Below are 14,942 nucleotides of genomic sequence, written 5' to 3'. Positions count from 1 at the left end.
TAGGCGTAGCTAGTGAAAAACAGAGACGGCTCCTGTACAACCTGGAGATGGAACAAATGGCTAGAACGGCCAAAGCTCTGATGGAGGCTGTGAGCCATGCCAAGGCTCCGTTCACAAGTGCCACTCACTTGGACCACGTCCGGCCAATGTTCAAAGTGAGTATCCTGAGAAGCCGGGACCTGGCTCGGCCTGATTCTGCAGGTGACCAGCTAGAAGCTAACCAGTGACTCTGTAATGAAGAGGTGGAGGAGAGGAAAGGCCAGGTCTGGGTGCTTCTGTGTGAACAGTAACTCAAGTGAGTCCTTCCCAGAAGCCCTTTGATGATGCAGGGGATGTGCCATCGCCGGCCACAGGTGTGGGCTCCTTGGTCAGAATGGCTGGTTTGAATCCTGCCTTTGCCACTTCATAGCTCTGTGACCTTGGTCAGCTTACTGAGTCCCTCTCTGTGTTCATCATCTGTAAAATGGGGATAAATACAGGGTTGCTGTTGAGGGTACTGGGGGACTGAATGAATTAAGAATTATTCAGGCAAAAAAAAGAAAAGAAAAGAAAAAGAATTATTCAGACAAAAGAGATCATTTTATTTTGACTTTTCACCTCCATGGCCTCAGGGTTAGTTTACCGGGTGAAATTAGTTGGAAATAAAAGACAATATTCTGAAGTCCCTCTGTTTTTAAAATTCTAGAAAAGATACTTGCCTTATATACCTAACACATAATTTTTCTCTAAGGTGTTTTTTATAGTAGCTGTCAATATCCTATTAGTTCATCAGTTCTAGGTTTTTGTGACCCTTTATTTCCAGGGAATTCACAGGAAAATTGGAGGAAAAGTAAAGTCGAAAGGAATTAGGAACCTTTCAAGAAACTAAGCTCATAGAGTATGAGTTGCGTGTAGGTTTTATTTTGCGTGCCAGCCTCTGATTGGCACCACCTGCCTGCTATACTGTGCGGAGAAGGGTTCTTGTGCCCTGAACAGACGGTGCAGGCAGCGGGCTCTCCAGGTGATGAGCGATGTCTGCCACGAGCAGACAGATGTGGTCGTGGCGCACTAGCCACGTACTTCTCGTCCTTCCTTTTGAACTGTGCATTTAGTAAGGAGCATATCTGTAGTGATACCTTTGACCCCAGTTGAGGAGGAACCATTTTATATTGTGAATAGAGTAGATTGAAATCAAACTAGCAGTGAACTTGGCATCCTGGCTCTGCTTATAACTCACAGTGTGGCCTCTAAGTGCTGTTTCCATGCTGAAACTCTAGACATGATGGAAACCTCGCTTCCTTTCAGCTGGTGTGGACGCCACTGTTGGCAGCCTACAGCATCGGGCTGCAGAACTGTGACGATACGGAGGTAGCCTCGCTGTGTTTGGAGGGCATCCGATGTGCAATCCGGATTGCCTGCATCTTTGGAATGCAGGTGGGTGGAAGTGAGCAAGACTCCAGAGATGCTGGTGGGCTGTGCTCTTTCAGATTTGGCAAAACTTAGAAACTATCAGACAATTCCAATTAGCCAAAAATATCTCAAGCTACCTACTCATGCCTGCAGAGAGGAAGCCCGCAGATTTGTGCTGACAACAGTCTCGGGGAAAATTGGAGAGTTGGATCGTAACCTTCTTTAGTGAGTAGGTGGGGTCTAAGTTACTTGATGGAATTTGACAAAACAGACTTCCTATCCGTCTACCTAGTTTGCCTGCCCTAGTGCTAAAATATTACTCCTCCTTTTAAGTTCAGTTTTTATTATAATGTCCTTCGTTTCCAAGTCTTCTCTGGGGGAAATAGTTTACTACAAAATGAGTATGTCTGTAAACCTTTGAATCTAGAAAAATTCAAGCAACTCAACAAAATACAGTTCTCAAACTCTTAGGAAATTAGGAGGCTGTCAGCCCCATGCATCACTTCCTAAGTAAGTGATGCCCCCATTTATTTTGAAAAACTCAAATCTTCTATTCCCATGTATTTTGCAGTTAGACATTTTCTTCTGTACGAAGACCTCAGGCTTTGACATCAGACAGTCTGGGTTGTACAACCTAGCCCGGCTGCTTCTCTAGCCACGTGACATTACCCAGCTAACTCCTCTCTAAGACGCTCTTGGTTTCCTCTTCTGGAGAGCTGAGAAAATAGGCCTCCCTTCCAAGATTGTTGCAGAAACTGGAGTGTGTGTGGCAGTCTTAGCATTCATCCGATTCCTCTCCTCCCTCCAGAGGGAACGGTACATAGAACTTAAGTTTGAGGTCAGTGGCAAAGGAGAGAGCCGGCTCTCGGCCATGTGGCACACGGGGATGTTCAGTAGCAGGAGGACGCCAGCACAGAATAACTGGCATATTGATGTGTCTGAAGCCTGTTAGGTGATGTGTGTACCGAAGGTATCAGGAGCCCAGTGCACACGCAGTCCCGTGGATGTGCAGATGGGCACGCTAAGGGTGGAATCTCAGCGCACTCTCTTGCTTGAACTTCCGTTGCAGCTGGAGCGAGATGCCTATGTTCAGGCTCTTGCTCGTTTCTCCCTTCTGACGGCCAGCTCCAGCATCACAGAAATGAAGCAGAAAAACATCGACACCATAAAGACACTCATTACAGTGGCGCACACCGATGGCAACTACCTTGGGAATTCCTGGCACGAGGTGCGTTTCCTTTGAAAGCCTGGTAAATGCCTTTACTTAGTGAGGAGGACTCCCAGCATTCCTCTGACTCAGTGTCCGTCTTCTATCTTTGGTCAGTCCAGTTCTGGAACTAGAGTCAAGCCTCGATTTAACTCTGGGCTTTCCTTTATCCGTAAATAGCCTCACGTCTCTAAAACTTCTGGGGCTGTGGTGGGTGCGTTCAGATGCGCCGCGTCACGGAGCGCCCCCTCCCCAGCAGCTCCTGTTCACACGAGTGCTCCTGCAGCAGCTTTCCTTCCACATGAGCGCGCTGCCCCAAGCCCTTGTGCTCCTGGACGTGCATTTCAGTGTGTAAATTTAGAAAACGCTGGGGGCCTGATCTCTCTCCTGATCCTATCTGAAAAGGATAAAGAAAAGTGTTAACATCCTGGGTGATAGCATTATGCAGGCGATTTATTTTCTGCTTTTTTCCCTTAAATTACATTACCTGATTTCTCTGGTGTCGCATGCACGCATTGCTTCTTGCTTTAGGGAGAAAACTGAAAGAGTAGAGGTGAGTGTGCAGAGTGGCGGGGACTGTGGGCACCTAGAGGGGACATGGCTGCCTCCTCCCCCACGGGGTCAAGTCCTTAAAGGGGAGGGCCCGGAGCTGGACTGCCGGGGTCTGTCGTAGGTGTGCAGCTCTGCCTGCCTGTGTGGCATGCAGGTCCCTTCATCCCCAGGCCGCACCTTCGTGGGGTTGCCATGAGGTAAAGGGAGGTCTTGTGCAGGGCCCAGAACTGCATTTGTCAGGTGGTGAGGGCTCAGTACGTGTTAGCCTTCCCCCCCGCTCATCATGGCACGTACCTTTGTCCCCTTTCACCCAGCCTTTCCTTTCTCCATCGCAACGCTGGAGTTTTCCTTATTAGAAAAGATGGAATTGTACGGGGTGAGGGTAGGGAGGGCTGGTTGGTTGGGTTTGGTTTTGGTTTTGGTTTTGGTTCTTTATCTCTGTGCCCAGGGTGGGGCTCAAACTCAGGATCCCAAGATCAAGAGTCGTATTCTCCACCAACTAAGCCAGCCAGGAGCAGTTTTGTTGTTGTTTTTGCTTTGTTTTGTTTTTAAGAAGTAATTTCCTGTTTTCTGAGGAGTCACAATGTGTAGTGAATCAATAAGTAGCTGCTTTCTCTTACAGAACTTTTTTTTTTTTAAGATTTTATTTATTTATTAGAGAGAGAGACAGCCAGTGAGAGAGGGAACACAAGCAGGGGAGTGGGAGAGTATGAAGCAGGCTCCCAGCAGAGCAGGGAGCCCAATGTGGGGCTTGATCCCAGGACTCCAAGATCACTCCCTGAGCTGAAGGCAGATGCTTAACGACTGAGCCACCCAGGCACCCCTAGAACTTTTTTTAACGTAGGAGGCTGATCTCGGTGCAGTTCCTCCTGGTTGCCGGGTATATAACTGCACCTGGGAATGTTAAAATGAATCACCACCTATTTGATGGTCAGAAAGCTTGAGAAATCAGGCTGGAGCCAAGAAGTCCTGAGCCACAATTTGTTGACATACTTGAGACTCTGGCCGTCCTCAGCTTCTGGAAAAGGGAGGGAGTTAATAATAGCTTACTGGTAATAATTTAGTAGTGTCATTGTATGTGGAGCAATCAGGGGATGGCTCTTTCTGGTAGAATTAAGTACCTTTCTCAGTCAACAGGAAGTTTATAAGTAACAATACCAAGCAGTGCTCAGTGGTATAGTGGACTCCGTACTCTGAGATTGGATCATAAAGTCAACATGAAGGGCAAAACTCAGCTTTAGTCAGAAGTTCCCATGAAAATCCCTTAGGAAGGGTTTACCTGGAGAACTCCGTGGTCCCTCGATAAGTTTCTGGAAACCAGTTTTTCCTCCAGTAGAAGTCGAGACCCGTTTCGGTTTCTTCAGATAAGCTCCAGTCAAGAGAAGGCTGTGTGCAGGTAGGTCTTGTCCACCCCAGAACCACCCCATGGGGCCAGAACCTGCAGTCTTTTTCCTACTGCACACCCATTCCAGGTCATGTTCTCATTCATTCAGTTATCTGGATAATAATCACCAGCTATTTTAGGTGTTGGGGATTCAGTGGCGAACAAGACAGCATTAATGCCCTGTTGGTACTTAAGGCAGAGGACAAGCAAATACATGGTATAATGCCAAAAAGTGGTAAGGGCTAAGGGGAAAAAAAGTGTGACCAAGGGATGGTGGTAGAGAAGGTGGCGTGCAATCTCAGGGCAGTCAAGGGAGGTCTCTGAGGGACACGTGTCTGAGCTAGGACTCTAAGCTGGGAGTGAGCCGTGGGGGAAGAGCATAAGGAATATGTTCTAGGCATAAGGAACAGCAAGTACAAAGGCTTTGGGGGTAGGACGAGACATGTCAAGTTATCGGAGCAGCAGGGAAGCTAGTGTTTTGTGTCTGAGGGGTAGAGTAGAAAGGAGGTGAGGGGGGCTAAGTCAGACCAGATGGCCCACTTGCTGGGTACCACGGTGGGTGGGATTCCCTGCTCCAAAGAGCTTCTTCTCTCTTTCTTGAGTGCTTATCACATTTACATAACTAAACATCTATATGGCATAACTCCATTGTACCAGCTTTTCTTTTGGTCATTTTCTCTTTTAACAGTTTGGAAAAAAAATAGTGATGTCTGTCTTCCAGGTCTGTAGTCAGTGGGTTACCTCACCAGGACTAGGAAAACCATCCTAAGACCCTCAGATTTCATTCTCACCTGAAAAGCTGTGTATTTCAAAGAGCTCTCGAATGACTAAGATTTCAGTGACCTTTTCAGGCTGGAAATGGAAACTCACTTCTTCACGCCTTCTTTTCATTAGATCTTGAAATGCATCAGCCAGCTGGAGCTCGCTCAGCTGATAGGAACCGGTGTGAAAACCCGCTACCTGTCTGGATCTGGGCGTGAAAGAGAGGGGAGCCTGAAGAGCCACACGTTGGCAGGAGAAGAGTTCATGGGCCTTGGCCTTGGTAAGACACCAGGCCCCACGGCTGGCCGTCACGGAGTCACAAGTTAACCGGAATGAAACGCCTCTTGTCTCAGCAGGACTGTCACGTAAACCAGCTCTTCCTTGTGTGCCCCCTGACAGTATGTTTATTAATGGAAGTGGAAGTGCTGCTTTGGCTCTCTTAACTGTGATTAAACTGTTGAGTAAATGCCTATTTTATCAAAGTCAGCAGGGTGCATTACTTTTCTTTCTATGCATACAAGTGTATTGGGGGGAGAAGCCATTTGCTTTAGTACCTAGTATTAGAGGAATGGTTATGTGTATCTCTCGATTTTGAAAAGTAGATTCAACGTCTCTTCCATGTTCATTCTCCTGAAAGTAGAATGATTTCTCATTGAATCGAGAGGCTTCTGTCAGTATCTAACAGTAAATAAGGCAAACAAATGTGCCGGACCACTTTCTAAAAACTCGGTTTATGCATTTTAACTCATTTAATTCTCTTAACAGTACAGCGAGGTTGGTACTCTTACCATCCTTATCCCGTAAATGAGGAAGGTGATGCTGGGGTGAAGTGACTCGAGCAAGACCACACAGCAAGAAGTAGCAGGGGCAGGTTTCAAACCCAGGCTGTCTCAGGGCAGAGGGCAGGCTCCTAGGTCCCACGTACACTGACCGAAATAGGACAGGGTACAGTTAAAAGCACAGAGTGTATGGAAGGGGGAGGCTGTAATAGCACCTGCCTCTAGGGCACATGCGGGGATGGCTGGAGAGAAATCCGGGAAAGCGCACTGGACGTTGAGAGGTATAAGCCATCCCATCTTCCAGGAGCTCTAAGTTAGTGCTGCTTAATTTTGTCTCCTAAATGTAGGCATTCAATACGATAAAAATGTGAAAGACTTAAGAAAGGAAGGTGGTTGGTACAGCAAGGGAGCTTGTGTTTTAAGAAGAAGAACGCATTTAAACGCCGAATGCCAAAACCTACATTTAATTTTATTCTGTCGTCAGTTGAGGGTGTTTCTGTTTTGTTTTGCCTGCAAACTATTCTCTTATGTGACTTGTCTCTGCGTATTGATGCCACAGAATACTTTGTTCTAAATACTTGACTGTTTTAGAAGCAATGTTGATTTTGTGCATTGTGTTTCAGGTAATTTGGTGAGTGGTGGAGTGGATAAAAGACAGATGGCCAGCTTCCAGGAATCTGTTGGTGAGACCAGCTCACAGAGTGTGGTTGTAGCTGTAGACAGGTAATGATTTTGTTCTCCAGTGAAGCTGGACTGTCCAGTAGCTTGGCACATCCAGTGTGTAGCTAATGGATTCCTAATCTGTTTGACTCTTGTAAGTGTTGTGAGCTCTAGATCACTCGAACTAAGAAGTACCACACGTGATCCACAGCTACTGGTCACCTTCGTGTTCATTTGAATTCGTGACCTTTTTAAAAACAAGAGTTTTTGCTTGTGCTGATGTTTTAGATTACCTCGTTTCCTTAGTAGAAATTACTTATTTAAAAATTTCAAGAAGGGTTTAAGATATAAAGCCTATCTCTGAGTGAGAGGTGGCCACATAGTTTGCATTTCTTTTTTCTTAGAACCTTTCCATGATACCTGTTTACTTGAAATTAAACATCCATGAGAAATACAGGTATTCTTACGTGAAGACATTCATTAGATAGCAGTATTTAAAATATGAATTTTCTAAAATGAACAAACTCCTGAAAAGTACCCTTGAATAATCATGTACACCGCTGTTCATGTGGTTAATGACCTGTCCCACAGTATTAAATACAGACAGTGTTGAGATGATAGCAGTATAGAATTTGGGGCATAATTTGTATTGTTCTCAGAACAATCCTCTTAGTAGTTTAAACTCTTTAACAAGGTATTTTGATTACCTTGTTCCTTTTGCTTGCCTGCTTCTCTCCAACAGAGATACTGTCTGTAACACTTTTGATGGGTTTTCCTCACATTTTTCAGTTAGGTTTAGGCTAAAAGTTCAAAATGTTTATTCTTCCATTAACCACACTTGTTTCTTCTCTGTCTCTCTGCCTTAGCCAGATCATGGACAATAGTAGTCTTGCCCAGCATCATTTTGTGCACCATTACATTTTTTTAAATTGAGATATAATTCACATACCATAGGACTTATTCTTTTAAAATGTACAATTCAGGAGGCACTTGGTGGCTCAGTCAGTTAAAGAGTCCCACTCTTGATTTTACTCAGGTCATGATCTCAGGGTCATGAGATCACACTCTGCAGGGAGTCTGCTTGAGATTCTTTCCCTCTACCTCACCTTCTGCCCCTCCCTCTGCTCACACACGCTTTCTCAAATAAATAATCTTTAAAATGTATGTATACAATTCAGTGGGTTTTAGTATATTCAGACTTGTGTGGTCCTCACCACTATTAAATTTCACATTTGGTCTTAGCCAGAAGGCCGAGAAGCTATTCCACTATCGAATTTCATCACATTTTCATCAGCCTGTGCTTATTATTATCAGTCACTCCCCATTGCCTCCCCTGCCAGTCCCTATAGCCACTAATCTTCATTCTGTCTATATAGATGTGCTGATCCTGGGCATTGTTGAATTGTCCATTTCTACCTTTCAGTTTTATCTGTTCTGCCTTATGATTTGGGGGCCTTGTTGTTAGATGCATATATGTTTTTATGTTTTCTTGACAGATTAAACCTTTTATATTATAAAATGTTCTTTGTCTCTAGTAATGATTTTTCAATCTCTTGTCTTATATTGGTGCAGCCACTCCATTTCTCTTCTGGTTACTTTTTCATATGCTATGTCTTTTTTATTCTTTTACTTTCAACCTCTTTGTGTCTTTGAATCTAAAGCGAGTCTCTCTGGGGTACCTGGCTGGCTCAGTTGGTAGAGCATGTGACTCTTCTCTCAGAGTTATGAGTTCAAGCCCCACATTGGGCATAGGGCTTACTTAAAAAAAATAATAATAGTAAAATAAAAGAAGTAAAAATAAAGTGAGTCACTTCGGACAGCAGATGGTTGGATCATGTTTATTTTAGTCCATTCCCCCAATCTCTTTTTTTTTTTTTTTAAGATTTTTTATTTATTTATTTGACAGAGATAGAGACAGCCAGCGAGAGAGGGAACACAAGCAGGGGGAGTAGGAGAGGAAGAAGCAGGCTCATAGCAGAGGAGCCCGATGTGGGGCTCGATCCCAGAATGCCGGGATCATGCCCTGAGCCGAAGGCAGACGCTTAACCGCTGTGCCACCCAGGCGCCCCCCAATCTCTTCTTTTGGATTAAAGTGTTTTATCTATTTACATTTAATTATAATTTAATTGTTGATGGGTGAAATTTAGATCTGCTCTTTTTCTCTTTTTATAAATATGTGTTGTGTCGTTTTTTTTCCCCCATTCCTTCATTATCAGTGCCTTCTTAGGTGTTAAGAAATTTTCTAGTGTATTGTTTTACTTTCCTTGTTTCTTTTACTGTAATTTTTCATGTTTTTCTTACTGATTGCCTTGGGGATCATGATTAATAACATCTTAACTTTTAACATTCGACTCTGAATTACTGTCCACTTAATTTGTGTGGTGTGAAACATCTTGGCTCCTATGTAGCTCCATTCTCTGCCCTCTCCTCTGTGCTGTTGCCGTAGAAGTTTGCACCAGGCCTATGGTGGAGCTTTTTAAAGCCTCCTGTGGTTGGGGCAGCTGGGTGGCATAGTCGGTTAAGTGTCTGCCTCCGGCTCAGGTCATGATCTCATGGCCCTTGGGTCAAGTCCCACATCGGGCTCTCTGATCAGCAGGGAGTCTGCTTCTCCCTCTCCCTCTGTGCGCTCTCTCCCTCTTCTCTTTTTTCAAGTAAATAAATAAACTCTTTTAAAAAATAAAATAAAATAGAGCCTCCCGTGGATGTCTCATTCCCAGCTTTTCCTTTAGGTTTTTGGCCAGGTCCTTGTTTTTCCCCAGCTGTGACTGCCACCTCAGGTCGTTACTACAGATTGCTTTTGACAAAAGCCCCAGGGACAGGGCTGTACCAAATGAGGTCTGAGTCAAAGACAAATCCTGGAAATGGGGGTTTTCAGGGTACTGCCAGGCAGGTCAAATAATGTCAGTTCTCTGAGACTGGTGTTTTGGGGGAAATTTCAGGACTGTTCTGTTCTTTCATGTGGAGCTAGGTTGCTGGTTTCACCGTTATTGTGACTTCAAAGCTGTTGGTTTTCAACATTCCTATGGAACGGAGAAGACAGTAATGGAAATAGGCCAACCTAAAACACCATAATCGTCTCTATCTGTACCAAGATTGAGCCATTTTTCTTGAATAAACATTTTCCCAGCCTTTGCTAATTTCCAGAGTTCAGTCCTGAAAGAGTTGGTTTGGGTAACTTTTTTTGCTAGTTTTTTGTTTATTTGTCTTATGCAGGAGCAGTTTTTTGGAGGTCCTCACTCTCCCACTCCCACTGTTGTGACCCCACATGCTGTTATACTTTACGCTCCCTTCCTCCTTTTGATGTGTTGCTTTTTCTTTCTACCATTATAGGCATTTATGCTCTGGGTTCATTGACCAGTTTGGTACCTGTCATGCCTCAGTCATTTATTTTAGTGGAGGTACCAGACCTGAAATGCTTCATTTTTTACTTTTCTTCAGTGTTTGAAATTGAAACGCAGCTTCCATATCTAACGTTTATTTTACTGTGTCTGGAATTATCTTCCTAGAATTTTTACTGGATCTACCAGACTGGATGGAAATGCTATAGGTATGTATTTGTCACTCATGTGTGACAACTACAGAATCCTCATGTTGTGGCTGTCTGGCCATTACTAACGAAGCCTCGCGTGTGTCGTTGGGTCTGGCCTGTAGTTGACTTTGTCCGCTGGCTGTGCGCCGTGTCCATGGACGAGCTGGCTTCCCCGCACCACCCCCGCATGTTCAGCTTGCAGAAGATTGTGGAGATATCGTACTACAACATGAATCGGATCCGGCTGCAGTGGTCCCGAATATGGCATGTGATTGGAGATCACTTCAATAAGGTAACTCTTCAAATTCAAAAACCACTCCATCAGTGTCCAGAAAAGGCAACTATAATCAAAGAAGAAGCCATTGAGAGTTTAGGTACTTATACAGATTTTTCTGCTATCCAGAAGTAGAACGTTGTTATGAAACCTTTCATAAGCCGAAATGGTGTAAAGCAGAGAGACAGTAACCACTAATTTATATGAAAAAATTGTGAGCATTCCCACACCCCAAAAATAACCTCTCTTAGGCTTTTCTGATACCTTAGGACACATCTTGCTCGCAGTGCACAGAATTGAGATGAAGCCCAGATGTTCACTGACACAGTTCAAAGCTCTGGTGGCTTAATGCTGAGATACTGAGTGGAGTTCGTGGGGAAGGGGCTTGGCAGCACTGGTCTTGCTGCTGGGGCGCGTGCTGCCTCTATAACAGCTCGCGGCAAAACGAATGCTAAGTGTCACTTTCACTTTTCACCTTTTTTTTTTTTTCATAAAAGCAAAAATCCTCTTTAGATTTTTTTTGGTTAGTGAAAATAGATACTAAGGTAGGTCTTTCATAAAAGCAAAGTGGTGCATGGGGCGCCTGGGTGGCACAGTCGGTTAGTTGTCCAACTCTTGGTTTCAGCTCAGGTCATGATCTCAGGGTGGTGAGGTCAAGTCCCGCATCAGGCTCAGTGCTCAGTGAGGAGTCAGCTTGGCACTCTCTCTCCCTTTTCCCCTCCCCCCTCTCCCCCCAAGCATATGAATAAATCTTTGAGAAAAAAAGCAAAGCGGTGCAGTGTGACATTGCGAGAAGCAGAGGATACTTATAATTCATTTCCCTTGTGGAACATTATTTACATACTGCTAGAACTCATGGAATATGAAATTAAAATCTTAGTGGCATTAAAAATACTTTAATATCCATATCCAGGGTGTAGGCTAACACCACAAAAATCACTACGGTCACTGGACAAACAGTGGTGTTTGAATGCATGGCAAAATCGTCTAATGTCTTCTGAACAACCGAAGGTTAAGCTCTGTTCCATATAGTTTCACTGTTAATGTCACTGCTTCTTATAGTCTGGCTTTCGTTGCCACCACTCTTCAGAAACCTTTGTTGAGAAAACTAACATTTATTTTTTTAATTTATGTACTTATTTGAGAGAGAACGCACACACGCCAGCTGGGGGAAGGGCAGAGGGAGAGAATCTCAAGTGGACTCCCTGCTGAGCACAGAGCCTGACACGGGGCTGCATCCCACAACCCTGAGATCATGACCTGAGCCAAAATCAATAGTCGGCGCTCAGCCAACTCAGCCACCCAGGTGCCCCTAGCAAACGAACATTCATTTTTCCATCAGAAACAAGTTAGAGATTGGTGTGTTCTGAAACTGACAACTACTGAGAGAAAACCAGACTACACTCTTTTCTCTCCACTAGGGGCTTCATCGCCTACATATTGGCACACACACTCATATATTAAACAAATTTTTAAAAATCAGACCGTGTGTGTGTTGTGTATTTGCGTGTGTGTGTGTGTGTGTATGCATCTGTGATGCCATTAACTTCTTACAGGAAAGCTAACAGCTGAATACCACTGTTTCCTACGAAAGCATACTCCATGGTTTCAAAGCAATTTTCTTACTCCTGGAGAATGAGGAGTTGTAATACAGATGCTTAAAAGTACTGGGAGTAAAAAACAGTTTATCCAAAAGAGAACTGTGCTCTCTCCATTGAATGGGAGAAACTTATAAAAAGAAGCAGGTGACCTTTCATCTGCACCCTCAGGAAGGACACAGCCATGAGCCGGCACAGGACCCAGAGCAACTGTTTGTTGAGTGAATGGTGGATGCTAGCGCTGTCATCTACAGTGACCAGCTAGCTCAGCAACCAGCTTTCTCACTGTTCTGAATAAATAACTTCTTAGTGGACCAGCTGACTTAATTAGTGTGAAATTGCTTGAGAAAGGGAATGCGGACCATAACCATTACTGTACTTCACCTTGTATTCTTGTCCAAGCCGGTGACCACTAAGCGGGAGCAAACGTTGCTCACTTATTCCGTGAAATCTGTCCACTAGCAGCCATGGCATCCTTTTTTCTCTCAGAAGTAATAATCCAAAAGTGTCTTGGTAAAACCTTTCCCAGCTTCTCAGAGTCTAGACTTCATGTCCAGTGGGACTTCTTCAGGAGAGAACATCGCTTGTACAAGTAACTTTTCCCACCTGCAGTTCTGTTGTCAAGACTCTTCAGGTGCCAGTTCTCGGTTATCTGTGGGCCACTTACAGGCAGCTTGGGATGTAGGCTGACAGATAGTAATGAGACATTTCATGGCTGTCACCTTCATTACCAATGTCCGTTCCACTCATCAGAGCCATTAAGCACAAAGTTGTGGAAAACTCGGTTGCTCCCTCTGGGGCTCTTCATTCTTTGTACCACGTCAGGAAGATGTTCCGCTTCCCCTTGGGGACTGGAGCACGTAAGAATCTTGTAGGTTTGAAGAAACGGACGGCTGAGTACGACTGTAACTTAGCTCTTGGCATTCCAGCAGTCTTGGGAACAGTCCCATGTTTCTCTTCTAAAGTAGGACACATGTGTGTCCGGGCTGTGCAAAGTTGCACCATAAGTATGGAGTGTATTCCTGCTGCAGGATTTCCTGAATCCTGATGTTTAGGAGAATATTCTTTTTATTAGTATTTAATTTAATGAATGCTACATAAACACCTTAAAAAAAATTACTGCTGAAGCCACGTTTGACCATCACCACTCCCCTATTGAACCCTCCCCAAAACTAATTATTACCGGTTTGTTATATATCTTCCCAGACATTTTTCTCTGCACATGTATGTGTATATACTCATAGAGATACAGATAATATTGTCTTGGTTTCTTTTGCTTTTTTGAAAAAAAACATAATTACTATTACACTAAGTGCTTCCTCCACTTAGCAAGGAATCTTAAATATTTAACTCTGATATTAGTATGTATGAATTTGTTCTTTTTTAAATTGTGGTAAAATACATATAAAAATTTGTCATTTTAACCATTTATAAATGTACAGTTTGCTACTGTTAAGTACATTCACATTTTGTGTAACAGATCTGCAGAGCTCTTTCTTCATCTTGCAAAACTGAAACTCCAGACCCATTGAATACTAGCTTCCCATTCCTTCCTCTGCCCTGCTCCTTCCCCGAGTCCTTGGTAACCACCATTCTGCTTTCTGTCTCTACAAATTTGACTACTCTAGCTGCCTCATACAACTGGAATCATGCAGTATTTGTCCTTTAGTTTTTGGGGGTTTTTTTTAAATATTTTATTTATTTATTTGTCAGAGAGGGAGAGAAAGAGCACAAGCAGGGGCAGCAGCAGGCAGAAGGAGAAGCAGCTTCCTTGCTGAGCAAGGATCCTGATGGGGGACTAGATCCCAGGACCCTAGGATCTTGACCTGAGCCGAAGGCAGATGCTTAACCAACTGAGCCACCCAGGCGTCCCAGTATTTGTCCTTTTGGTTTTTTTTGTTTGTTTGTTTTTAAAGATTTTATTTATTTGACAGAGAGAGACAGCCAGCGAGAGAAAGAACACAAGTGGGGGGAGTGGGAGAGGAAGAAGCAGGCTCGTAGCAGAGGAGCCTGATGTGGGGCTCGATCCCAGAACCCCGGGATCATGCCCTGAGCCAAAGGCAGACGCCTAATGACTGCGCCACCCAAGTGCTCCCTTGTCCTTTTGTGACTGGTCTCTTTCTCTTGGGATCATGTCCTCAAGGTTCATCCATGTCGTAGCATGTGACAGAATCTTCTTTTTGTTTTAAAGTCTGAATGTATTTCTAACTGCCAAATGTTACTCCATGTCTGTGAACATACCATTATGTAACCGTTTCCTATTGATGTTCCAATTTTTCTTAATTACAAGTGATATTGCAACGTTACTTCTGTTAAAAATAAAACCTTTTCAGGTCAGACCACATGCCAGTGAAGTTTCCTGCTTGGAGCAGGCTGCTGCAAGATGCCCCAGATCCCTTGGCAGGGATTCTGGTGGGAAACATTCCCTTGCTCTGTTTGAGGGATTCTTCTTGAGAGAAAAGTCTGAGAAGCACCAACCAAATATATACTCATAACTCGAGACTCTAAAAGTAGGTAAACTATAGACAAGTACAATTTTAAGGAAATTGAAAAGCCTCAATATTTGTGCTGAATTTTTTGAGGCTGATGATAATCAGTTTTACAATTATAATCAATTATAATCATCTGCTTCAGGCGACAGATGTGGGCAAGTATGAAAAGGCTTTACAGAGGGGTGCCTGGGTGGCACAGTTATTAAAGCGTCTGTCTTCGGCTCAGGTCGTGGTCCCAGGGTCCTGGGGTAGAGCCCCGCATCGGGCCGCCTACTCAGCGGGAAGCCTGCTACTCCCTCTTCCGCTCCCCCTGCTT

At 44.1% G+C, this 14,942-nt stretch overlaps 1 protein-coding gene across 2 annotated transcripts in view; it reads left to right on the top strand.

Annotated features, from left to right (window-relative positions):
- Positions 1–14,942, top strand: part of ARFGEF2 (ADP ribosylation factor guanine nucleotide exchange factor 2) — a 93,323-nt gene that overhangs the window by 50,547 nt on the left and 27,834 nt on the right. For both annotated transcript variants that reach the window (XM_002912990.4, XM_019799774.2), the window contains exons 19-25: positions 4–155; positions 1,285–1,413; positions 2,459–2,617; positions 5,427–5,574; positions 6,697–6,796; positions 10,240–10,280; positions 10,385–10,554. In XM_002912990.4, coding sequence (XP_002913036.1) covers positions 4–155; positions 1,285–1,413; positions 2,459–2,617; positions 5,427–5,574; positions 6,697–6,796; positions 10,240–10,280; positions 10,385–10,554 — 899 coding nt within the window. The remainder of the gene's footprint in view (positions 1–3; positions 156–1,284; positions 1,414–2,458; positions 2,618–5,426; positions 5,575–6,696; positions 6,797–10,239; positions 10,281–10,384; positions 10,555–14,942) is intronic.

Source organism: Ailuropoda melanoleuca, chromosome 13, assembly GCF_002007445.2.
Source record: "Ailuropoda melanoleuca isolate Jingjing chromosome 13, ASM200744v2, whole genome shotgun sequence".
In the NCBI taxonomy this organism is placed as follows: domain Eukaryota; kingdom Metazoa; phylum Chordata; class Mammalia; order Carnivora; family Ursidae; genus Ailuropoda; species Ailuropoda melanoleuca.
The sequence above is the reverse complement of the archived record's forward strand: the minus strand, read 5'-3'. Positions and strand labels throughout refer to the sequence as shown.